General features: G+C 42.6%; 2 protein-coding genes across 4 annotated transcripts in view; one reads left to right on the forward strand and one right to left on the reverse strand.

Annotated features, from left to right (window-relative positions):
• Wdr70 (WD repeat domain 70) overlaps positions 1-16,652 on the reverse strand; it is a 269,544-nt gene extending 252,892 nt beyond the window's left edge. The window contains exons 1-4 of one of the 3 annotated variants that reach the window (XM_036207243.1): positions 16,292-16,652; positions 10,289-10,665; positions 10,124-10,189; positions 5,822-5,905 (exon numbers count right to left, since the gene is read on the reverse strand). In XM_036207243.1, the coding sequence (XP_036063136.1) occupies positions 5,822-5,905; positions 10,124-10,189; positions 10,289-10,313 (175 nt within the window). In that variant the 5' untranslated portion in view covers positions 10,314-10,665; positions 16,292-16,652. Of the gene's footprint in view, positions 1-4,835; positions 5,222-5,821; positions 5,906-10,123; positions 10,190-10,288; positions 11,030-16,291 lie in introns of those variants that run through there. The other 2 variants (XM_036207246.1, XM_036207244.1) reach the window with 2 other exon arrangements.
• Positions 16,653-16,954: 302 nt separating this feature from the next.
• Nup155 (nucleoporin 155) overlaps positions 16,955-25,397 on the forward strand; it is a 43,527-nt gene continuing 35,084 nt past the window's right edge. Inside the window, exons 1-5 of the mRNA XM_036206925.1 lie at positions 16,955-17,228; positions 20,249-20,386; positions 21,719-21,815; positions 23,930-24,000; positions 24,622-24,714. Coding sequence (XP_036062818.1) covers positions 17,069-17,228; positions 20,249-20,386; positions 21,719-21,815; positions 23,930-24,000; positions 24,622-24,714 — 559 coding nt within the window. The 5' untranslated portion in view covers positions 16,955-17,068. The remainder of the gene's footprint in view (positions 17,229-20,248; positions 20,387-21,718; positions 21,816-23,929; positions 24,001-24,621; positions 24,715-25,397) is intronic.

A 25,397-nucleotide genomic window follows, 5' to 3' on the forward strand; every position in this document is an offset into this window, starting at 1 on the left:
TCGCCACGCACAAAACTCAAGTCCAAGTGGATCAAGACCTCAATATAAAACCGGTTACACTGAACCTGATAGAAGAGAAAGTAGAAAGTAATCTTGAATGCATTGGCACAGGAAATTACTTCCTAAATGTAACACCAGTAGCACAGACATTGAGAGAAACAATTAATAAATGGGACCGCCTGAAACTGAGAAGCTTTTATAATGCAAAGGACACAGTAAATAAGACAAAACATCAGCCTACAGAATGGGAAAAGATCTTCACCACATCTGACAGACAGCTGATCTCCAAAATATATAAAGAACTCAAGAAATTAGACATCAAAATACCTAACAATCCAATTTAAAAACGGGCTACAGAGCTAAACAGAGAATTCTCGACAGAAGAATCTCAAATGGCCGAAAGACATTTAAGGAACTGCTCAACATCCTTAGTAATCAGGGAAATGCAAATCAAAATGACTCTGAGATACCATCTTACACCTGTCAGAATGGCTAAGATCAAAAACACTGAAGACAAGTTATGTTAGAGAGGATGTGGAACAAGGGGAACAATCCTCCACTGTTGGTGAGAGTGCAAACTTGTACAGCCACTTTGGAAATCAGTATGGCAGTTTCTCAGAAAATTGGGAATCAATCTTCCTCATGACCCAGCTATACCACTCTTGGACATATACCCAAGGAATGCTCAATCACAAGGACACTTGTTCAACTATGATCATAACAGCATTATTTGTAATAGTCAGAACCTGGAAAAAACCTAGATGCCCTCAACCAAAGAATGGATTAAGAAAATGTGGTACATATACACAATGGAGTACTACTCAGCAGAGAAAAACAATGACAGCATGCGGTTTACAGGCAAGTGGATGGAACTAGAAAATATCCTGAGTGAGGTAACCCAGACTCAGAAGGACAAACATACTTACTCATAAGTGGATAATAAAGCAAAGGATAACCAGACTACAACCCACAGTTCCAGAGAGGCTAGCTAACAAAGAGGACCCTAAGAGGGAACGCATGGATCACCTTGGGAAGGGGAAATAGATGAGATTTCCATGAGTAAACTGGGTGTGAGGGGTGGGCATTGAGAACATAAGGGTACAATATGGTCAAGCTGGAACAGGGATGGAATGGGAGAGCAATGAAAGGGAAACCAGATAGAGGGAGACATCATAGGGATAGGGAGAAACAGGGTGCTAGAGAAGTTCCCAGGAATCCACAGGGATGACCCCAGCTTAGACTACTAGAAATAGAGGAGAGAGTGCCTGAACTGGCTTATCCCAGTAATCAGATTGGTGAATACTCTGTCATCATAGAGCCTTTCTCCAGTAACTGAGCAGATGCAGAGATCCACAGCCAAATACCAGGCCAAGCTCCAGGAGTCCAGTTGAAGAGAGAGGGATTCTATGAGTAAATGCATCAAGATCATGCTGGGGAAACCTACAAAGACAACCAAACCAAACTAATAGGAATTCATGAAATTTAGACCAACGCCTGTGAAGCCTCCACAGGACTGGACTAGTAGACTCTCTGCATGTGGGACAGTTGTATAGCTTGATCTGCTTAAAAGGCCCCTTGGCAGTAGGATCAGGATCCATCCCTGGTGCATGAGCTGGCTTTTTGAAGCCCACTACCTATGGTGGGACACTTCGCACAGTCTTGAGGCAGGGGGAGGGGCTTAGACCTGCCTCTACTGAATGTACCAGGTTCTGCAGACTCCCCATGGGAGGCCTTACTTCTTGTAGGAGGGAATTGGGGGTGGATTGGGAGAAGGGAGGCTGGAGGGGCAGGAGGAGGAAAGAGGGGGGAATCTGTGATTGGTATGTAAAATGAATAAAAAATTTTCTTAAATAGAAAAAAAAAATCTTGTTTGAAATATTTCCAAATACACCCAGATAGCATAGGTTGTTTTGTGTTTTGTTTTTATTTCATCATTAAAACTGACTTTTTTGCCAGGTAGTGATGGTGCATGTCTTTAATATCAGCACTTGGGAGGTAGAGGCAGGAGGATCTCTGTGAGTTCAAGGCCAGCCTGGGCTACAGAGTGAGTTCCAGGAAAGGAAACAAAGCTATACAGAGAAACCCTGTCTCAAAAATAAAAAAAATTAAAAATTTTTAAAAATTAAAAAAAAAAAAAACTGACCTTTTCAGACATACTAGAGTTCAATGTAAAACACACTTTGTCCTAATGTTCCTAAAATCCTTAAGACTTCCTGAGTGATAGGAACTGCCTTCTGTTGTTTACTAGGACCCCTTTTGATCACACCAACATTCACATCACTGGAGTTAGGGGAGGCCCCTAGCCAGCCCCACTACTGTGGGATTCATTCTATAAAAACTTCTGAGCATTGGGGATTTTGCTCAGTGGTAGAAAGTGCTTGCCTAGCAAGTGCAAGGCCCGGGGTTCGGTCCTCAGCTCCAAGGTTTAAAAAAAAAAAAAAAAAAAAAAAAAAAAAAAAACTTCTGAAAAGTACTGGATTTGATAGTTCTAGACTTGCTGAACATGTGGGGTGAGTTTAAACAGAGACAGCATGGAAGCCCCATCCCTCCTGCACCTGCCTAACCTACTGAATCACTTCCTGTGGGTGTTCATCTGGACCCTCTACATCAGCAGTTCTCAACCTGTGGGTCGGAACCCCTTTGGGAATCGCATTATCGGACATCCGGCATAGCAGATATTTACACTATGACTCACAACAGTAGCAAAATTACTTTTATGAGGTAGTAACATAATTACTGTATGGTTGGGGGTCACCACATCATGAAGAACTGTATTAAGGAGTTGCAGTGTTAGGAAGGCTAAGAACCACTACTCTTGACTCTTAAAAAACAGTCAGCTTAATTGTTTCCCAGGGGATCAGACAAGGTCACATTCTGTATCAATGATTAGCATCCAAAATTAAAGAAATCCTATGGCATCTCTAGGTAGATGACATCAAAACTGAACTGAATTACTGAACACACTCACCTGGTGCCAACAGATCACCTATTTGTTTTATGGTGAGAAACTCTCACATATCCTGGTATTACAAGTATTAAGTAGATAAAAAAAAAAAAAAGTTTAGTTCATCCTTTAGAAGAGTTGTTATTTTTCTGCACCCTCCCACCTCCCCACTGCCGCCACCCCCCACCCCACCCCAGTGCATATGAAGATAGATCAACTTCAGGTTTCAGTCCTTGCCCTTCTACCTTGTCAAGTAGAGTACTTTTCTTTTGCCACTGAGTACATCAGACTAGTTGGCCCACAGGTCCCAAGGATTCTCCTGTCTCCATGTCATCTCGCTGTAGGGGCAATAGGATTAAGAGATGCATGCTACTATGTCTAGCTTTCCATGGAGACAGATACATATATACTATTAGACATGGTGGAACATCCCCATGATCCCAAATTTGAGACTAAAATGGTTGAGAGCTCAAGGCCAGCCTAAGGAGACTTAAGACTGTCTCAAAAAACATGAACAAGGAGGTATGTCATTGGTAGAGCACTTGACTAACCATATGCAAGAATTGGATTCAATCAGCTGTATGGGAGGGGGCAGGCAATGAAAGAGGGGTAGATACATACTAAGGTATTTATTGATAACATAACATGGGGCTAAGGTTTACCTCAAAATATTCAGAAAGGAAAAGCAAATAGAAATAACACTGGCCATGAATGATTATAGTAGCTTATATAAATAGTAATACTTGTAGTTTTGAAATTTCTCATAATGAAATTTTTTTTAAAGTAGTAGTAGTAGCAGCAGCAGCAGTAACTGCTGCCACCGCCACCACCAGGCATGGCATCATATGCCTTTAATTCTACCACTTGGGAGGTAGAGGCAGAGTTAGAAGCTAGCCTAGCCTACATACCAAGTTTCAGACTACATAGTAAGACCTTGTCTTTAAAAAAAAAAAAAAAAATAAGTCAGGCAGTGGTGGCACACGCCTTTAATCCCAGCACTCGGGAGGCAGAGGCAGGTGGATCTCTGTGAGTTCGAGGCCAGCCTGGTCTCCAAAGAGAGTTCCAGGAAAGGCACAAAGCTACACAGAGAAACCCTGTCTCAAAAAAACAAAAAACAAAAAAACAAAAACAAAAAAAACAAACAGGCGTGATGGCACAAGCCTTTCATCCCATAAGTTTCAGGCCAGTCTGGTCTCCATGACAAGTTCCAAGGCAGCCAAGACTAAATTGTGAGAGCCTGTCCAAAAAAACTATATATGTACATAACTGCCTTTTCATCACACATAAAAGGCTTACTTCCAAAGATATTAGTTTCAAGTTTACCAACCAAATTTTAAATGTTACTGCTAAATAATTCACCATTTTAATTTTTGAGCATTTTATTTATTATTTTTATATGTATGAATATTTTGCTTGCATGTATATGTCTGTGCACCATATATGTGCAATCTCCATAGATGCCAGAAGAGGGCGTCATATCCCAGGGACTGGAGTTCAGAGTTATGGGCCATAAAGTGGGTACTGGGAATTCCACCCAGGTGCTTTGGAAGAACTAGTGCTCTTAATCACTGAGCTACTCTCCAGCCCCAAAATCCATCATTTGAAAACCAAAACTAGCTACTGGGCACAGTGGTGCACTCCTATATTTGCTACTCAGAAGGCTGAGACCAAAGGATAACTTGGCTCATGAGTTCAAGCCCACCCAGGGTAACACAGTGAGATCCCCATATCTCCATCATTAAAATTGAATTTGGGATATGATCAAGATATTGGTGGCTCATTCCTATAATCTCAGCATTCAGGAGACTGAGGTAGGTAGATACACTGCCAGAAGTCAAGGCCAGATTGGTCTACATAGGGAGTTCCAAGTCACCCAGGATTACAGAGTGTGACCCTGTCTCAAAACTACAAACAAAAACAAGAAAATAAACAAGACGAAACAAATTAACATGACAAGTACTATCACAGCGCTGATTTAAATCCAGTTGTTCCCAGACTCCAGACCTTCTTCTAATGTAAGAAAGATCTGAGTTAGATCCAAAGAAAGCACAGCACCAATGTCCTCTGAAGACCCTGAGGTGGGACCTAGAAATGCCAACCATCTGGTCTCAAGCCAGGCTGGAAATAAGGCTTCAGTAAGTGTCTCCTACAGCTCATTAAAGCAGGAAGCCAACAGCAGCAGCCACATTCAGTGCATGTCACAATGTTCTATACTGTCTGGGTCAACAAGCAATGGTGACAGCCACCTCTGGCCCAGCCTTCCAAACACTGGTTCCGCTGTAAGCAGGAAAGAAAAAATGAAATGAAAGTCAGACAGAGGCGGGAGGAGAGATAATAAAGAAACTGCTATTCTGCTTCCTATAAATTGTGACAATAGTGAATCTTTGTTTGTTCATAAACACATTTTGTGCTGTTATTTAAATCCTATGTGCATGGATGTTTAGCCTGCATCTATGCCTGTGAATCACACGTGCCTACTATCTACAGAGACCCTAAGAGAGTATCAGATCCCCTGGGACAGGAGTCACAGCTGCCATGTGGGTGCTGGGAATTGAACCCAGGTCCTCTGGAAGAGCAGCCAGTGCTCTTAAACAGTGATTCATTTCTCCAGCCCCCATAGAACACACTTTTACAAGATTCTAGTATGTAGACCTTCTGTATCCAAGTAAAATGCAAGTTTTGTCATGTTTTAAACGGAAAATAAATGCTTTAAATTCTGCTTCCAAAGGAACCAACAATTACAATCGTTTAACAATTCTGATTAAAGATGGGTGTTTGTAAATAAAAACAAGTTTTGTCCTGCCTTATCACTGTCAACATAATTGTGTGTTTACACAATATTTAAGCCAATAGAAGGGAAATATCTGCGCTTCTTACCCAGTGTTTTCCGGCTTCTTTCCACAGCTGTCCTTCGAGTCTGCTCAAACATGGCCTCCAAGTCAAATGTGCGAGCTTTCTTCCCTAGGAGCAGAATAAACATCCCTGTGAACTGTCTTGCAGTGAGCTGACCAGAGGCTTTAGATACTCCAGGTTTTGTTTGTTTGTTTGTTTGTTTTGGTTTTTTGAAACAGGGTTTCTCTGTGTAGCTTGCAGCCTGTCCTGGAACTCACCTTGTAGACCAGGCTAGTCTTGGCACTCACAGAGATCCGCCTCCCAAGTGCTGGGATTAAAGGTGTACACCATAACCAACCAGATATGGGCACTCCAGTTTTACTGACTGATTAATAACCACTCAGTCTGTCTACTTGACATCATGTTTCCAAGATCATGATGAAACAGTAAGCAAAGAAGAAAAATACAAGTTTAATAACCATTACCCAAAAATACTTGGGGCCAGTGTTTGTTTGTTTATTGGACTTTGGGATATTTATACATAGATATTACTAGCTTAGCATCCCTAATTCAAAATATAAAATACAAAACTTTTTGTTGTCTGTTTTTTCTAGAGATATAGCCTTGCTTCATACCACAGACTAGCCTTGAACTCACAATCCTCCTGTCTCAGCCTCCCAAGTGTTGGGATTATTACAGATATCCACCAACACAATAGGCCAAAATCCAAAACTTTTGAGAACTAACATAATGCTCAAAAAGTACAAATTTTAAATTCTTAAATTATGACTGTGGCTGGGTGGTGGTGGCGCACGCCTTTAATCCCAGCACCTGGGAGGCAGAGCCAGGTGGATCTCTGAGAGTTCGAGGCCAGCCTGGGCTACAGGGTGAGTTCCAGGAAAGGTGCAAAGCTACACAGAGAAACCCTGTCTCGGAAAAAAAAAAAAAAAAAAATTAATACTGTGAACCTACCAAACATTAACCAGCCAACTTTCTCATCCTCACCTAATTTAGCTAGACGACTACATCTTGAAACAACATTAATCTGTCAGGATAATGAGAAATACCCATACTTTGAAAGAAAAACTACCTGACTTGGGGATGTAATACAACTGTGCTTGTCTGGTACCACAAAGCCCAGGGTTTGAGCCACAGCACTGCATACACAAGCCTGCAATCTCACAGAATATGGAGGCAAAGGGATCAGAAGTTCAAGATCACCCCTATATATGCAGCAAGTTTAAGGTGAGCCTGAAATAAATAAGACCATCTCTCAAACAAATGTATGGAAAAATTAAGAAGATAAAAAGACTATCCTAGTTACTGCATTCTATTCAAAGAAGCCTTTAATAACAGGGATGTCAGAATTCAAGAGATTGAAAAGTCTGAGAAGGAATCAGGGCACTGTAGTTGACTTAAAGCAGTGGTTCTCAACCTTCCTAATGCTGTGACCCTTTAAAACAGTTCCTCACCCATAAAAATTATTTCATTGCCACTTCATAACTGTAATTTTGCTACTGTTATGAATTATAATGTAAATATCTGATATGCAGGATACCAGATATGCGATCCCTGTGAAAGGGTCATTCACCCCACAAAGGGATTGCAACCCTCAGGTTGGGAACCGCTTATTTAAAGACAGGCAGCAACATGAGAATTAAGATATTCTAATGGGCTAAGAGATAGCCAGAGAGCAAAGACAGTCTGTTCTATTACCAAAACTGTATTGTTCATAAAAGCAACTCCCTTCCTTAACAAAGCTACCAGATCACAGTAGATGCATGTTTACAAATGATTTCAGTCTTGATATCTACAACAGGGAAATCAATACAGCTCACATGAACTGATAACTTAAAGAGCTACCAGAAAATAAATCTGTGGGTTTTATGTATTAGGTCTCGGGGTAGAACCTAGAGCCCTATGCTTACTGGTCAAGGACTCTCCATTAGACTAAACCCACAATCCTTTGTATTGTTTTAAAGTGCTAAATGTGTAGCGATTTGTTACAGGAGCAGTTAAATACACACACACACACACACACACACACACACAACTGGTAATATTAGTACATTATCTTAAATAGAGTATAAAGTTCTCAAAGAACACTAAATATGAGAGGTGAAGCTGTAGAACTGATCCCCCTACTTAAGAGGGGACAGAACATTATTTTTCAGGAGATTACAAAAAATAGTGTTATTCATGAAAATGTTAAGATCTGGGGAAATGACTCAGTCAGTGTTTGACACTCAAGCACGAGGCCCGGTGTTCAGAACCCCAAATGGAAGATCCCTGGAGCTCCTGGCTAGCCAGGCCAGCTGAAATGTGAACACCAGGCCCAGTCAAAGATACTGTCACAAAAATATAAGCAGAAAACAACAGATGAAGATATTAGATGGCAACTTCTGGCCTCCACATGCCTGGACGCAAGTCATGCACATACACTCACACACATTATATGCATACATTCACAAGTATTCTTTTATCATTGGGGGGGGGGGGGTTGAGACAGGGTTTCTCTGTGTAGCTTTGTGCCTTTCCTGGATCTCTGGATCTCACTCTGTAGTCCAGGCTGGCCTCGAACTCACAGAGATCTGCCTGGCTCTGCCTCCCGAGTGCTGGGATTAAAGGCGTGCACCACCACTGCCCGGCTAGCATTATTTTGTTTTTAAAGATTTATTCATCCATTATGTATACAGCATGTATGACTGCAGGCCAGAAGAGGGCACCAGATCTCATTACAGATGGTTGTAAGCCACCATGTGGTTGCTGGGAACTGAACTCAGGACCTCTGTAGAAGAGTAGTCAGTGCTCTTAACCTCTGAGCCATCTCTCCAGCCCCTTCTTTTAGCATTATTGATAAAACTCAAAAGATGGATATGGCTACATGCCAGCATGTGAGAGGCTGAGGCAAGAGAATCTCAAATTTCAGGTCACCCAGGGATACATAGTCAGACTCTCCCTCAACAAACAAAAATATAAAAACCAGAAATTATGTAGGAAAAAAATTTAAGTGATACCAATTTTGTTGTGTAGTGTGTTCTCTGAATACTAAAATAAATCAAGTTTGGGGCTAGCAGTGTAGCTCAGTAGCAAAACAAGGGTTTAACATACAGGAAGTCCTGCTGATTCCTCATACTATCAAATATAAAATCATGTTTTGGAAGAATATAACACATGAAAATTAGTAAAATATTGTCTTAAAAATCAACATTTACTCATAAGTATGATATTAATTTTCAAAATGCAACAGCAACACTGAAAGCCAAATTAATTTTGAAGCCTTGACTTCTTTTTCTTTGTAATTCTCTAAACTTTCTGACGTTAGACAGAGTGATTGGATGCCAAGTGGTTGTGGTGGTGGTGGTGCACCCCTTTAATCCCAGCACTTGGGAGGCAGAGGCAGGCGGATCTCTGTGAGTTCAAGGCCAGCCTGGGCTACAGAGTGAGTTCCAGGACAGCCAGGGCTGTTACACAGAGAAACCGTGTCTCAAAAAAAAAACCAAAAAATCAAAACAAAAAAACAAACAAAAGAAAAAGGGTGGGGTGGGGATGGAGAGATGGCTCAGCAGTTCAGAGCACTTGCTGCTCTTGCAGAGGACATGGCTTTGGTTCCCAGCACCCACATGATGGCTCACACCCATCTGTAACTCTAGTCCCATAGGGTTCAATGCCTTCTTCTGGCCTCCATGGGCACTGCAGTCATGTGGAGCACAGATTCATCCAGGCAAAATACCCACTCATAAATATAAATATATAAATACACAGCCATTTATCATTTAAAAATAAGAAATCAGAAAGAAAAGTAAATACTGTAACTACCCTTTTATGGACTGAATACTTAAAGGTCCTAGAAGACAGTAAATCCATGGACGAATGAATGAATGAGAACTAGATACATTAGCGGGATATTTGTTCCCAAAAGAAATTACAAAACAATTTCCATTCGATTTTTGCTAGCACTAATGTTTTTAACAGCTGATTACTCCTCTTTGGAGACGTTTTTTAAATCACCTAATAACTTGTCATATCTAGGGTTTACACAAGGACTGGAGTGAGGATTCCGAACGAGAAAGACTAACCAAAAGAAAGGAACTAAGTAGCCACCATAATACTAGTCAATGGCCACCAATACATGTCCTTCTCAGACTGGGTCCCAACAGTAATCAATCTCTTTCAGTCAAGGTTTCCGAGTGTCATCTGAACTGGTCTCAACAAATGAAATGGGACCGAAGCAATTCGGATGTGGCCCGGCAGAAGGCGCCGGCCAAATGTGACAGCTCCCCTAAACCTTCAGTTCGTAAGCCCTCTGCAAAATCGGGCTGGGCTCTGCCCAGGGCAGGCACTCACCGAACCCTGTGAAGCCCATGGTGACCGCCAGCTGAGGGTCGGGTCCCGCCGCGTCTGCGCCTGGCACTGTACAAGACAGGGAAGACAAAACGGGCCGTCAGCGCGGCGCTCCGGCTCCCCAGCACGGCCCGCCACCCCCCGCCCGCCGGCCGCGGCCGAACCCACCTTCGCCGGGCCCCGAGGGTTCCATGGTTGGCCGAGCCCCGACAGCCTCGGCAGCAGCACCCGCAGCACCCGCGCAAGCAGCGCGCCACTCCCGGCAAGCCCGACAGGAAGTACCGTCTCCCAGTCCGCGTCGCCAAGAGCGGCCGGTCCGCGCGGGGAAGAGAGGCCTTCGGACGCTCGCCCCCTAGCGGTCAGGAGGGAAGGCGCGGGCCGAGACCGCATCCTCATTCAACCGCGGGAGTGGTCCTGTTTGCAGGCATAGGTGACCGTCCTCGCAAATTTCTAAGGAGAAGTCAACAGTATCTTGCTCTTGGAGTGCTGCTTTTCCTCTATGATATACATGACGAAGCTCACCAGTTGCTCACCTCCTCCGTGTACTTGAAGGAAGAAACCAGTATCTAGATACAACTCAAGCTCTAAGAAGCCACTATGTTCTAAGTGCCTGCCCTCACCGACTCCCACTGGCTTGGCTAGCCTTGTTTACTGAGCAAGGTTTCCAAATGTTACCTATCCATTCTGTTTCCGATTTATTTTGGTTTCTTTACAACTTAGTTCCTTACTTAAGCTATGAATTAATGGTGTGTCGTTTATTTTGTTTTTAAAGTCTAAAAGAAATACTTGGATGAGCAGAAAATATTATTTTTAATCAGAATCTCACTAAGTAACCCATGGCTGGCCTGGAACCCAGAGACCCATCTGTCTCTTAATCCCAAGCGTTGTTTGTAAAGGTGTGTGCTACCAAGCCAAGTGAAATTTTTTGGGTTTTTTTGTTTTGTTTTGTTTTGTTTTGGGTTTTTTTGGTTTTGCGAGACAGGGTTTCTCTGTGTAGCTTGGCGCCTTTCCTGGAACTCACTTAGTAGACCAGGCTGGCCTCGAACTCACAGAGATCCTCGTGGCTCTACCTCCAGAGTGCTGAGATTAAAGGCATGCGCCACCACCACCCGGTGAAAATATTAATTTATTGGTCAAGTGGCATAAGCATGCCATGAAGATCAGAGAACAACTCAAAAAACTATTCTTCCACCCTCTGGGAACTGGGGGTGGAACTTAGGTCACAGTCTTAATAGAAAACACCTTAACCTACAGACCCTTCTTGTCCACTCAAGAATGAAAATACTTTGAAATTTTTACTCATGAGCTCCACTATTAATGTCCTACCTCTATGTTTTGTTTATCTGTAAGCCTTAAACAATAATGATCATCTAATGTTCCCATTGTCCTTGGAATAAAAGGCAAACTTGTTAATAAGGTAGAACTGTAAGTCTGTGACTGCTAAGCATAGACAATGCTATTTGTTGGACCTCAAGCACCAAAAATACAAATTAAAAGAAAGAAAGAAAGGAAGGAAGGAAGGAAGGAAGGAAGGAAGGAAGGAAGGAAGGAAGGAAGGAAGGAAGAAAAGAAAAACCAAGCGGGCAGTGGTGGTGCACGCCTTTAATTCCAGCACTCTGGAGGCAGAGCCGGGAGGATCTCTGTGAGTTTGAGGCCAGCCTAGGCTACAGAGTGATTTCTAGGAAAGGCGCAAAGCTACACAGAGAAACCCTGTCTCGGAAAAACAAACCAAAAAGTTAGCATGGCTTCCAAAACCTTTCCATTCCAATTTTGTCATTTTCAACTTCACCAGCCGTTCATTGCAATAAGCAACCCCAGAACACAGTGTTCTGGACTCTCTGACGCTTCTCCAAGCTCTGGGCCCTTGATTCCACCATTCATCCTCCAGTTGTCAAATTGAACCTCACGTGCTCTTGTAAACACCTGTAGAACTTCGTAGACCTCCAACTAAATAAAGTCCACCTACCATGTGATACCTTAGTCTTTCTTCATAGTACAATCGCTGGGCAGGCAGTCTGAGCACTTGTTAAATGAATTTAATAAGAAAGAGTTCTGAATGCAAAAGTTACTTTTCCTATGTGCAAGATATATATAATTTGTAGCAATGATGTTTGTGTCTGTCTTAAGAGATTATTAACCACAAAAGTCACCCTCAACTACAACCAGTAAGGCTAATTTGTTTTGCCTACACTAAAATAAGTTATTACTAATATCTCTTCCTTGAGCACAGATTAGGTACTGGAGTAGAACTTTATGAATGAAGTTTCTATATAACCATAACCTTAAGCTCAGAAACAGCTATTTCAGTTCCTCAGTAGTCAAGAAGATGAAATCTTGAGATGCATGATTTATTAAACTTTAAACTGCAAACCTCTTGAGGGAAAAGAAAACTAGGCACCAGCTATTCTATCACCCAGTTGGAATTGATGCTCATCACCATAAACATCACAAAAAGATGGGTTTGCAGGGCTGGAGAAATGGCTCAGAGGTTAAAAGCACTGGCTGCTCTTCCAGAGGTCCTGAGTTCAAGTCCCATCAACCACATGGTGGCTCACAACCATCTCTAATGAGATCTGGTGCTCTCTTCTAGCCTTCAGGCAGAACACTGCATACATAATAAATAAAATATTTTAAAAAGATGGGTTTGCTCACAATAAATGATAGAGACAATAATTTTGGTACAAGCAGCTTCCACATTAAACTATTGCTATTGTGTTTGTGTGAAACAACTTCATAAACATAACTGTAAAGTATAATGGGAAATTTTTTATTTTCTTGAAGAGAATGAATGTATTCATTAATCAAAACAGGAAGCTACTCAAGCAGTGATTCCCAGTGCAATCAGCAGACCTGCTTAAGACTGCCGTGAGATTAAAACTCTTTCGTAAATAATTCTAAGTTATAATTTGGGGGTTACTTCACTATATCTATTAGAGTGATGAAGCAAAAGCAAAGGTGTGTTAAAAGATAAAATGGGGCACATTAGAATATTAATTTTTCTGATCCAGGCAGTGATAGCTCACACCTTTAATTCCAGCACTTGGGAGGCAGAGGCAGGTGGATCTCTGTGAGTTTGAGGCCAGTCTGGTCTACAGAGTGAGTTCCAGGACAGCCAGGGCTGTTACACAGAGAAACGCTGTCTTGGGGGGAAAAAAAAGAATATTAGTTTTTCTGAACACTCGGTGATTCATCAGATGGTCAGGGACAGACAGTAAGCCATTTAAGTCTCTACCCACTGGGCAAGAAGGAGCAAAGAAAATAATTGATTGGTTACAGTAGAGCAGTAGCTTTGGATCATCCTAGTGGAAAGTCCTTTGAGGTTAGTCTGTACTCTCTGATTGGTGAAGATAATGTGTTCCTTGGGTTTACAGGATGGCTCAGTGCATAAGTTGCTTGTCATTCAGGGTAACTACCACTGACTGGCTCTGCTTTCTCTTCTAGACTGAGTCAATCTCATTTAATCCAGGTGGCTTTGAACTCACAGAGATCCAGATGGATCTCTGCCTCCCAAGTGCTTGGATTAAAGGTTTGTGCCTCCACTGCCTGGCCTCTACGTCTAATCTAGTGGCTTGTTCTGTTCCCTGATTAACTCAACTCCTGTTTAATTCTGTGTATGTGCATGTAACTATCAATAGCAACCACATGGCTCTCCTCCATTTTTGGCTATAGACCTCATCTTGATTTCTTGTGAGCTTCAGGAAGTCGACTTGGATCCACCTCGAACAAGAACAGCATCTTGCCAGGTCCAAGCAGCACCATATAGTTACACAGAGCCTGGACAGTGAAGTGAAGCAGCCAGCACCCCAGCTCTCTCAGGCCCCCAAAGATGGCTGATGCCCCCCAAGTCAGCAGGAAGCAGTCTAGAGAACATGGCACCCTCATCCCTGACTCACCTGTTACCCCTTCCTAACTCCTTACCTTTTTATAATAAACAAAAGGGGGAATATTAGCATTTAGGCATATCTACTGGCCTGCCCTTAGGGTCCTGATAGGATATCTCAACTGCAGCCACTAAGAGCACCCCCTGTGCACATTCGCCATGTTTCCTTATAAAAGGCAGGCCTTGCCCACCTCCTGTTTATTTCTCTTCCTTCACTCTCATCCCCAGGGACTGGTCTCTGTCTCTTCTCTGCTCCTTCTCTCCCCTCCCCTCAATAAACTTCCCACATAGGCTCTGTTGTATGGTATGACTCCTTCCCACGTTCTTAAAATAAAACATCTTTGTTTCAAAAAGTTGTTTATAACCACCTTGAACCCTTCCTTGGTTATGTGACTACCTTATGCCTAGGACTGCCTTGGTTTGCACACCTTGCAACCATGTATTTGTTTCAGGAGGGACTAACTTGTTGTGCTTATGTTCTGCTCCTGTAACCCCACCTATTTTGCCTGCCAAATCCCCCATTTGGAAACCTCCTCCCCATGATCTATAAAAGCCTTGTCTTCCTCACATCCAATGCTGACCTCTCAAACCCCACATTAAAGATAGGCAGCCTGTGTACATGAATTAAAAAAAAAAAAATAAGCTTGTTTTAATTTAATTGCTTGCCTTAATTGATTTGGTCATTATGATTTGGGTTAGTGGTCTTTGTCCTCCCATCTTTGGAATTAACATCTACCTGTAAGTCCAGATCCAGGGTATCAGATGCGCTCTTCTGGTCTCCATAGCCATATACACACACATGACATATATTCACACAGACACACAGACACATAAATAAAAATAAATCTTTTTCTTCCAAATCAAACATAGGATTCAAAGTATCTCTCCTTCAGCAGGCTGATTTCCCCAGTACATATACAATTGACAGAATTAGCAGAGAGCCTAAGGACTGCAGTATTCAAACAATAAGAAAGCTGGGCAGTGGTAGCATACACTTTTAATCCCAGCACTTGGGAGGCAGAGACAGGTGGATATCTGTGAGTTGGAGGCCAGTCTGGTCTATAGAGTGACTTCTAGGACAGCCAGGGTGATTACAAAGAGAAACCTGTCTCAAAACACACACATACACACACACACACCAAAAAACAAACAAACAAACAAGACACCTTTGCAAAGTCCTAGAAGTTTAAAAATGTTTTGGACTAGGTGTGTTAGATGATGCTTGTAATCATAGCTACTCTGGTCCTTGAGGTAGGGGGATTGTAAATTTGAATACATTGTGAGTTAAACACATAGTCAAACCCAGTCTCTAAAAAAAAAAAAAAAAGCCACGCAGTGTTGGTAGCACACGCCTTTAATCCCAGCACTCCAGAGGCAGAGGCAGGTGGGTGTCTGTGAGTTGGAGGCCAGCCTGGGCTACAGGACAGCCAGAGCTACACAGAGAAACCCTGGTGCAAGGGGACACAGAACGGGATGGGACTGGACTGGATGGGGCAGGACACAGGTTATGGACAGTGGGACAAATGGATATGGGGGACGACACCCTGAACAGGTGGGTGGTTGCCTTGTCTACTGAAGTTTCCTTTTGTTGGGAACAAAGCCTTTCTTCTAATTGCTCCTCTAAAATGTGTGTGTGTGTGTGTGTGTGTGTGTGTATGTGTGTGTATATTATATGTATGTATGTATGTATGTTATGTATTGTATATTATATATATATATATATATATATGTATTGTATATATTATATATATATATATATGTTCCCCAATAGAAAATCTGTAACAGACAGGTCTCACTACATAGCCCAAGCTGGCTTCCATAGTGGTATGTGCCTCTATGCCTGGACTTCATGACACATTTACTTTGTCTTTGCATTAACTGCTTCAAAGGACAAAAGTGTATTAGTTTGATATTCCCAACAGTAGGCATGATGCCTGACACAGCAGACATTCAGTTTTCTAGAACCAGATGGTTTTTTGAGTGCCTACATTACTTTATATCAATCCTTGTAGTATGAGCTGAGAATAAACAGATGAATTATATGGGTGCTACCCCAATGCAATAGGGGATAAAGATGTGCAGCAAAAGCTACATTTTTTTTTTTTTTTGAGACAGAGTCTCAAATTTCATAGGCTTACTACAAACTTGTGACATAGCTGACGATGATCTTCAACTCCTTATCCTCCTGCTTCTACTTCTCAAATTCTGGGGTCATCGATATGACTTATCTCCCCAACCCACCCCCCTAGTACAGGATTACACGCTGTACACCGTGCTAACCTGGAACTCACCTTGTGAACTCACAACAATCCTCTTGCCTCAGCCTCCTAATACAGTACTATCATATTAAAGGCGAAAGACACTCCAGCTCTCTGACCTTCCAACCCCAAAATGCCACGATGACTGGCCACAAAGCCAATGCCAGAGGCACGCACATAGGGAAAACTCTAAGGAATTTGAATTGACCCCCACTGTTTGGAATGCTGTAAAATTATGGCTCACAGGTAACCTGTTTCCCGAACCAGGGACCAATTTCTAACTCCTGTTAGAAGTCTTTAGGGCACTATGGTAACGGAAGTGTGCACTCTTATAAACAGCAGTCGTCGCCGCATTCCAATTTGGGGGTGGGGCCCAAGGCCAAGGCTCGTCTCGCGCGGGGTCACCACCGCACGGCAGACCCGCCAGCGTCCCCCAGCCCGCTCCGGCGCCCGGAGTTCCTCCTCCTCCCTTTCCCTTCCTCGCCCGCCCCACCCCTCTCCGCTGGACCCCTCCCCTCTTCCCTTCCCCTCCTTCCTTCCCCAGGCCATCTACACACTCAACTCCAGCCCCCTCCCTCCCTCAGTCCCTCCGCCAACGTCCAACCCCCTCCACGGCTTCCTCTTTCCGTTCCTGAAACAGTGTCTTCCAGGACCCGGGAGGACGAGCCGGAAGTGCGTCATGATCTGGCGCCCGGTTTTTCGTTTGGCGCGCGCGTCCCACGGAGAAGTGTTGGTGGACTCTCTTGGCTTTTCTCTCGGGTCTCCTCGGGTTTGGCGTGTCTTCGGAGCGTGGTGTCCGCGATTGCCGACATGCCAACGTCTGTGCTGGGCTCGGTGATGGCGGCCTCTACGTCGTCGGCCGCCTCCCTGCAGGAAGCTTTGGAAAATGCGGGGAGGCTTATCGACCGACAGTTGCAAGAAGACCGCATGTACCCAGACCTTTCGGAGCTGCTCATGGTGTCCGCCCCAAGTGAGTGAACCGGCCCGTTGGGCGCCCTGTTTCTCCGCCTAAAAGATTCTAGTCCGATTCTCTGCCTTAGTCCTTATCACTGCATTGGTGCCTGCGAGGACATTCAGAGTTTAGGGCTTGGTTTCCTGAAAGTTTTAAAGAACAAGCAAACCCCTTTCAGTTTTCTTGTCTGCGCTTTGTTCGTTGTAGATACATGAAGAGGTCAGAGCAAGCTCTTTAAGTCCAAATGGGAAGAATCTTCTGATCCAGATTCTATTTTTGTACATTTCTTGTATCACTTGTGAGCCAATCGGGAAAGCAAACGTTAATTTGGAAATCTGCAGTGTTCTCTCAGTCATGTCTTATGTATACAGTTAGTGTATTTGTAAGTGCTGGGGCGAACCAGTAAAGAAATACAGGAGTCAGAATGCTGACTGACAGGAGGGTAGAACGAAGTCTCTGTCAACGAACGGGATAACTGGAAAGTATTTGCCCTAACTTTAAAAAAATTGTAACCAGCTAAAGGTTTGTGGAATTGCATTAGTTGCTACAAAGTGACTCTTGAGACATGGAAGTTGGAGAAAAGCAGAGAAATGTTAAAATACAGATGAGACTTGGTGAGCAAAAACGGAGGTAACTTAAACAGGATAATGCATATGAAGTAGACCAATACATGCTAATGATTTATAAAAATCTTTTGAGAGATTTTTAATCAGAAATACTAGAAGCAAGTACTAGAAAAAAATACTTGACAGCAACTAACAAATGGGCTTGCCTTATAGAATGTATTTGGCCTATTCGCCACAATCATCTTAATTTGTCCTCAAGTTTGAACACAAGATATAGAGTCCATCCATGCTTTCTGATATCTTAACTATATAATCTCTTTACGTATTCCTCCTCACACTAATCCCTTTCCCTTCTACCATTTTTTTTCTCTGCCTAAGAGACTCTTCCCAGATTCTTTACTTTTTTGGGGAGTGGGTTTCGAGACAGGGTTTCTCTGTGTAGTTTTCGTGCCTGTCCTGGATCTCACTCTGTAGACCAGATTGGCCTCAAACTAACAGAGATCCGCCTGGCTTTGCCTCCCGAGTGCTGGGATCCAGATTCTTTCTCTGTAGCACTGGCTGTCCTGGAACTCACTCTGTAGACCAGGCTAACCTCTAACTCAGTTTTGTCTGCCTCTGCCTTGAGTGCTCAGATTAAAGGCATGTGCCACCACTGCCCAGCTCTTCCCAGACTCTTAGTGAAAGTCTCTAGTTTAAGGGCATGGTGGTACACTTTTTTCATCTTAGCACTTAGAAGGCAGAGGCAGGAACATCTCTTTGAGTTTGAGGTCAGTCTGATTTACGTAGTGAGTTTCAGACTGCCCAGAACTATACATTGAGAGCTTGTCTTCATAAAAAGGAAGTTTTTGGTAGTTGGAGACCTTCTCTCCAAACCCCACAAAGCCCTGTTAGTCAAACAACCCATTTATAAAATAAACACACAGACATTTATATTATTTAAACTGCTTGGCCATTAGCTCAGGCCTATCATTGTCTAGCTCTTACTCTTATATTTAGCCCATTTCTATTAATCTATAGTTTGTCACTTGGCTCATACCTTACATCTTTCTTGTCATGGTGGCGGCTGGCGGTGTCTCTCCAACACTCCCTGGGATTAAAGTCTTGCTTTCTGGGATTAAAGGTGTGAGTCTCCAACACACAGAGATCCTGCCTAGCTCTGCCTCCCAAGTGCTGGGATTAAAGGTGTGCACTACCACCACCCAGCGTCTGCTATGGCTTGCTCTGACCCCAAGGCAACTTTATTAATATACAAATAAAATCACATTTCAGTACAAATAAAATATCACTATAGTCTTTAGTTTCTCTAAAAGTTTTTTTTCTTTTTTTTCTTCTTCTTCTTTTTTTTTTTTTTTTTTTTTTTTTTGTTGTTGTTGTTGTTGTTGTTGTTGTTGTTGCAAAGAGACTGAGTTTCTCTTTGTAGCTTTGGTGCCTGTCCTGGATCTCGCTCTGTAGACCAGGCTGGCCTCAACTCACAGAGATCCACCTGCCTCTGCCTCCTGAGTGCTGGGATTAAAGGCGTGCGCCACCACCGCCTGGCGGTACAGAGTGAGTTCCAGGACATCCAGGGTGCTTACACAGAGAAAGCCTGTCTCAAACAAACAAACAACATTGTATTTTATGAATACGATTTACTTTGAAAAAAAAGAAAAAGAATCCCATGGAGGAGTGAACAGTTATGTGAATGAACCATGTTTCGAGAGGCATACCCATGATTATTCAGCCATAGTAGTCAGTGTTTAATGTCAGTTTCCCCACAAATGTATGTATTCTAAACTAGAGCCTGATAAGGGGCATGGAATTATTGGGTTGTCAGCAGGTCTAGTGTTCAGGGCCCTGAAGGACAAGTTAAGTTGACCAGCCCACTCCTGCCCCTAGGCTCTGAGTCATAGAGCAAGAGAAAGAAGCACATTAAGAATTCTCTATTGAGAGCAGTCTGTGGTCCCCAACAACTCCCAATAATATATTGCATTTTTGGTACTATTTGTATGTTACTGTTGGTCTGGAGGAGAAATCCAAAGGAAAAAAGAATGGATTGTTTGGTTTGGACCTTGTTTAGGTTTTTAGGACAGGATCTAATATAACTGGTGCTGGTTTCTAACTGTAGTCAAGGATAACCTTGAATCCCTGGTCCTCTTGTGTTCACCTCCTGTGTGCTAAGAATACAGGCATATGCCACTGTGCCCAGTTTTTGCTGAGCTAGGAATCACAGCCAGGTATTCATGCATGCTAAGAACTGTGCTAACTGAGCGCCATCCCCAATCTTGATAACCTTCCCTCATGATTGAAGCCAGTAACTGCCCCATCCTGTAACAGTGGGATTTCTCAGGTTTACTTTTGTGACAGGTCAGAACTCCTTAATTGTGGTGACATTGGTGGTGGGGTTGGGGAGAGGCAGCTTGAATTGCTTATCTAGTCTAGTTGATGTGTGCTACCGTACTGGTGTATATTAATGCTTCATTTTGTTCTTTGTAGATAGTCCCACTGTTTCTGGAATGTCTGATATGGATTACCCTCTGCAAGGACCGGGTTTGCTGTCCGTCCCCAGCCTTCCAGAAATCAGCACTATCCGAAGAGTGCCTCTCCCACCCGAGCTGGTTGAACAATTTGGACGTATCCTATTGTTTTTTATTTAGCTATTTTGTGAATTTTTGATTAGTGTCTTCATTATTATAATTCCTGTTTGCATAATGTTTTAAGTTATTTGTGAGTTTTCAGAGCCACACATAAAGCTCAGTGGTAGAGCATCTGTCTAGCATGTCCGAGGCCCAGCTGTTCAATCATCATTACCCACTTCCCCCCAGATTTTCAGTCTTGGCTCCTGTCATATATTCTGTAATGCCAGTACCCAAGAGGTTGAAGCAGGAGGATTATGGCACTCATGCAGCCAACTTGGTATATATAATAAGGCCTTACCTCAAAAGGAGTACCTGGGTAATTTGCTTCCTTATAAAATAGAAAAGCATGGGTCAGGCATGGTGGGATGCACCTTTAATTCCAGCACTTGGTAGTTAGAGGCAGGCTGATTTTTCTTTCTTTCTTTCTTTTTTTGAGTTCAGGACTACCCTGGTCTACATTAGAGTTCCAGAACAAACAACTACATAGTGAGACCTAGTCTCAAAAGAAAGGAAGGAAGGAATAGAGTAGGCAAGTATAATACATTCTAGTAACCCCAGCCATCGTAAGGGTAAGGCAAGATGATTGTAGTTCCCAGGCTGATTTATGCTAACAGTGAGATTGTCTCAAGAAAAAGGAAAAGTCTTTTTTTTTTTTTTTTTTGGTGGTTTTTCGAGACAGGGTTTCTCTGTGTAGCTTTGGAGGCTGTTCTGGAACTCGCTTTGTAGATCAGGCTGGCCTTGAACTCACAGAGATCCACCTGCCTCTGCCTCCCGAGTACAGGGATTACAGGCGTGCGCCACCACCGCCCGGCAAGGAAAAGTCTTTATTGGCTAGAAATAATTTCAACAGTAAAGAGCACTGTCTGCTCTTGCAGAGGACACAGATTAGATTGCCAGCACACTCTTGGTGGCTCACAACTGTCTGTACCTCCAGTTCCAGGATCTCCAAGGCCCTCTTCCAGCCTCCATGGTCACCAGGCACACACATGGTACACAGACAAACAGGATAAAACACATACACACACAATAAATAAAATCATTTTTAAAAATAAGAAGGGGAGAGAAGAAAGGTAGGCATGTGGACGGGAGCCTCATGCAGGCCAGGCAAGCACTGAATCACCAAGTGACACATCTAGCCAAGAGATCTTTCTTTTTTTGGAGCTGAGGATTGAACCCAGGGCCTTGTGCTTGCTAGGCAAGCGCTCTACCACTGAGCTAAATCCCCAACCGAGATCTTTTTTTAATCATAAGTTGTAAGTCAAAAGCTATTGAACAAACTGAGAAAAAATAATGGCGTTCTTTGGACCTTACATTCATACCTCCTCAGATATGCAGTGTAACTGCATGATGGGTGTTTTTCCTCCCATCAGCAGGGCCTGGCTTACAATTGACAGTGACATCTTCATGTGGAACTATGAAGATGGGTAAGTACGGAAGGCTGGGTTGGAATTCTGTTAACCATTACTGCTTGTTGCAGTTAGTGTTCTACTCACCGGAAGCTGTCCGGTTTTCCCTTTTAGTTGTCTGGGTCAGTGTTTCCCAATGTGCCTAACTTCATCTGGGGCATAGTGGCTTTGTGGGGTAGGGAGAAGGCCAAAGTGCTTGCTAGGAGAGCAGGTGAGCCTAAGCCCAGGCCCTCCCCACTCACATAAGAGCCAGGCGTGACTGTGCACATGTAACCCCCGCACTTGAGGGGCAGAGGCAGGGAAATGAGAGAAAATACCTAACATTGACTCACCTCTGGCTTTTATACATGCACACACACACACACACACACACACACACACACACAACAGTGTGGATTCTGTTTGTAATTTCTCAAACCATGTTCTGGGTCCGAGTGCTGCCTCTGCCTACTCACGGCAAGCACTCGACCACTGAGCTCCATTCCCCAACCTAAGAACTGCTCTTGTTTATTATTTGTCAGTTGGTTTGCTTGTTTGAAATCCTGGGGTTAAACCTAGTGTCTCATGCATGCTAGGCAAGTGTTCTCTCATTGAGTTCTATCCCCACCTTTCAAAGGTCTTCTTGAGAACCAAGGCATAAATTCCAAGTTTGTAGTCTGTAGAAAAGATGATAATATATTGGTACTTTTTTGAGCCGTTATTTGGCACTTTTTATTTTTTTGGTTACATTTTATTTCCTTTGGGTATATGCGTGTATGTGTGTGGGCATGGTTTAGGTGTGGGTGTATAAACCACAGGGTATATGTGGCAGTCTGAACACAATTTGCATAACTCAATTCTCTTTCCTCCATGTGGACCCTGGGGGTGACATTTTAAAAAAGACTCCTTTTCCTTGCATTTCTATGGACTAGGAAGCTGATAATTATTGAAATGATAATTTGGTTGTTTCATGGTTTTGACTGTGTTTACATTAGATATATAGAATATATAAAATCCAAAGTCAGTGTTTTTTAAATAGAGTAATATATTGATCTGGTTGGCTCTCTTGGCATTTAGAGGTAAGTTTTGTGTTATTTCCACGTCATATTTCGGTTACGAAGTTACCTATTTGAGTCATCTATATTATCCTTATTGAGATAAGAAATGTCATAGAAGGCCCATGTAGTTAAGCTGTTAATCTTGCATTGAATAACTAATGCTCCTTTTAGAAAGATGCATGTGCATATGAACACATATTTAAAAGACTTAATTGCATCAAAATCATACCATATGACAATTTATATTCTGTAGAAAGATAATTTCCAGTTAAGACTATATTTAAGCCAGGCAGTGGTGGTACACACCTTTAATCCCAGCACTTGGGAGGCAGAGCCAGGAGGATCTCTGAGTTTGAAGCTGGCCTGGTCTACAGAGTGAGATCCAGGACAGGCACCAAAACTACACAGAGAAACCCTGTCTTGAAAAAACCAAAAAATAAAAATAAAAAATAAAAACCAAAAAACTAAAACTATATTTTAGTCATAATAGAAATGGTCTACGAATGTGATAGTTCTAAAAAGTCTTCATATTAGTGACATTTTTACTTTTCTATTCAAATGTAACACTCATTCATTTAACAAATACTTAACTGTTGTCTTGAGACATAGATATGCCTCCTCTTTAACTAGGGTTCGGTGGGTAGACCTTTATTGTGGCAAGTGTTGGCTTTTTTCCAGGGTCAGAGGTAAGCTGAATTTGGGTTTGTTTGTTGCTGTAGTTACTTCAGTAGCACGGGTTTCTGAATTCCTGCATACTTCCCCTGCGTTAGGATGTGGAGTAGACACTGGGGGACTTTTCCTCGTCTCCTCGTAAGTTTTCTGAGCTCCTTCCCAGAGTCCTCTCCACACTGCTTCCCTGTCTCAGCAGGAGATGGGTGTTAACTTGGCAGACAGTGCTTGCAGCCCAGTCGGACAGAGGAGATGTTTAGAATGTTGCTTTAGTTTATCCTTGGAATGGTCTAGTGCCTGAGTCTTAATCCTTCCCTAGTTTTGTTTGCTGTGTCTATTCTGTATCTAAGTTTATTCAACTAATAAGATATTGTAAATAAGGTTTAATATATGTATATGTATACATGTTTTCTTTACTTTGACCAGAGGTGACCTTGCCTATTTTGATGGACTCAGTGAGACAATTCTTGCTGTGGGGCTTGTCAAACCAAAAGCTGGTAAGAAATAAACCTATCAGGATGAGATTATGACTATACATACAGTCTCCAAACTCCTGTTCTTTCTTCTAACACCTGGCAGCGATCTCTCTACTTTATCTACATGAATGGCTTTTTTCCTGTAGTGTTCGTTACTTTGTGTCCAGTGTGCTTCACTTTGATGTGTCTTCACAGATCATGCATGTTGGGTTCTGAATTTCCTTCCTTTTCTGCCAGGTGTGGAGCTCATGTCTGTAATCCCCACACTGGGGAGGTGGAGAGAGGAGAGTCAGTTCAAGGTCATCTTCAGCTAAATCACAGGGTCAAGCCCAACCTGGGCTACCCCAAATGCTATCCCCCAAATTTCCTTCTTTTGTGTGGCTAGATAATGTTCACACTGCATGTGTGTGCTACACTTTTTAGATGACACCGTTGAACCAATTATTTTGTGTTAGCTCTTTTCTACTGTTGATGTACTTTAATACTCTAACATAGTAATATTCAAACATCACAGTTGGCTCACCCGGATTCAGACTTTTGCTGTCTAATTAAGAACTCACATTAATGGCACAACTGTATTTTATTCATGCCTAAATGCTGTGTTTTTCAGAAGATAATTTACCTTTGTCTGCTTTGCCCCAGGCATCTTTCAACCTCATGTACGACACCTGCTGGTTTTGGCAACCCCTGTAGATATAGTAATTCTTGGACTCAGCTATGCTAATGTACAGACAGGTATGGTAACCCACTCAAATGCTAGGTTTTTAAAAATAATGTGTTTAAAGTTAGTATTATAATGGTTTTCAGTAGTAAATCCTCACGTGAGTTTAGGTTTGTTTTTCTTGATATTTTGGTGTATGATAAATAAGTGTACTGTTGGTACAGTTTAAGATGAATTATCAAATTATCTTTAGTGAAGCTTTGTGTGCATTTTTATGTGCTGCTAGGAATATGTAAATTCAGGGGTTTACATATAGAATGCAAGCACTTTACTACTAAGCAACATTCCTGGCCGTTCTGTAAAACTGTTTTGTTTGAGATTTATGTATTTATTTATTTTTTGCTTTTTTGAGACAGGGTTTCGCTGTGTAACCCTACTCACTCTGTAGACCAGGCTGGCCTCGAACTCACAGAGATCATCCTGTGCCCCCCCCCAACCCCCAACCCTGGTGCTGGGATTAAAGGCTTGTGCCGCCACAGCCAGGAAAGGTTTCTTTTTATTTTATATATATTAATGTTTTGCCTGAATGTATATATGTGCACTGTGTGTGTGCCTGGAGCCTGAGGAAGCCAGAAGATGATGTTAGATCCCCTAGGACTTAAGTTACAGGCATATTTGTGATTGGCCATGTGGGTGCTGAGAACTGAACCCCAGCCTCTGCAAGAACCCCTGAGACTAAGCCATCTCTCCTCAAGCT

This window comes from Onychomys torridus, chromosome 15, assembly GCF_903995425.1.
Source record: "Onychomys torridus chromosome 15, mOncTor1.1, whole genome shotgun sequence".
Taxonomy (NCBI): Eukaryota; Metazoa; Chordata; class Mammalia; order Rodentia; family Cricetidae; genus Onychomys; species Onychomys torridus.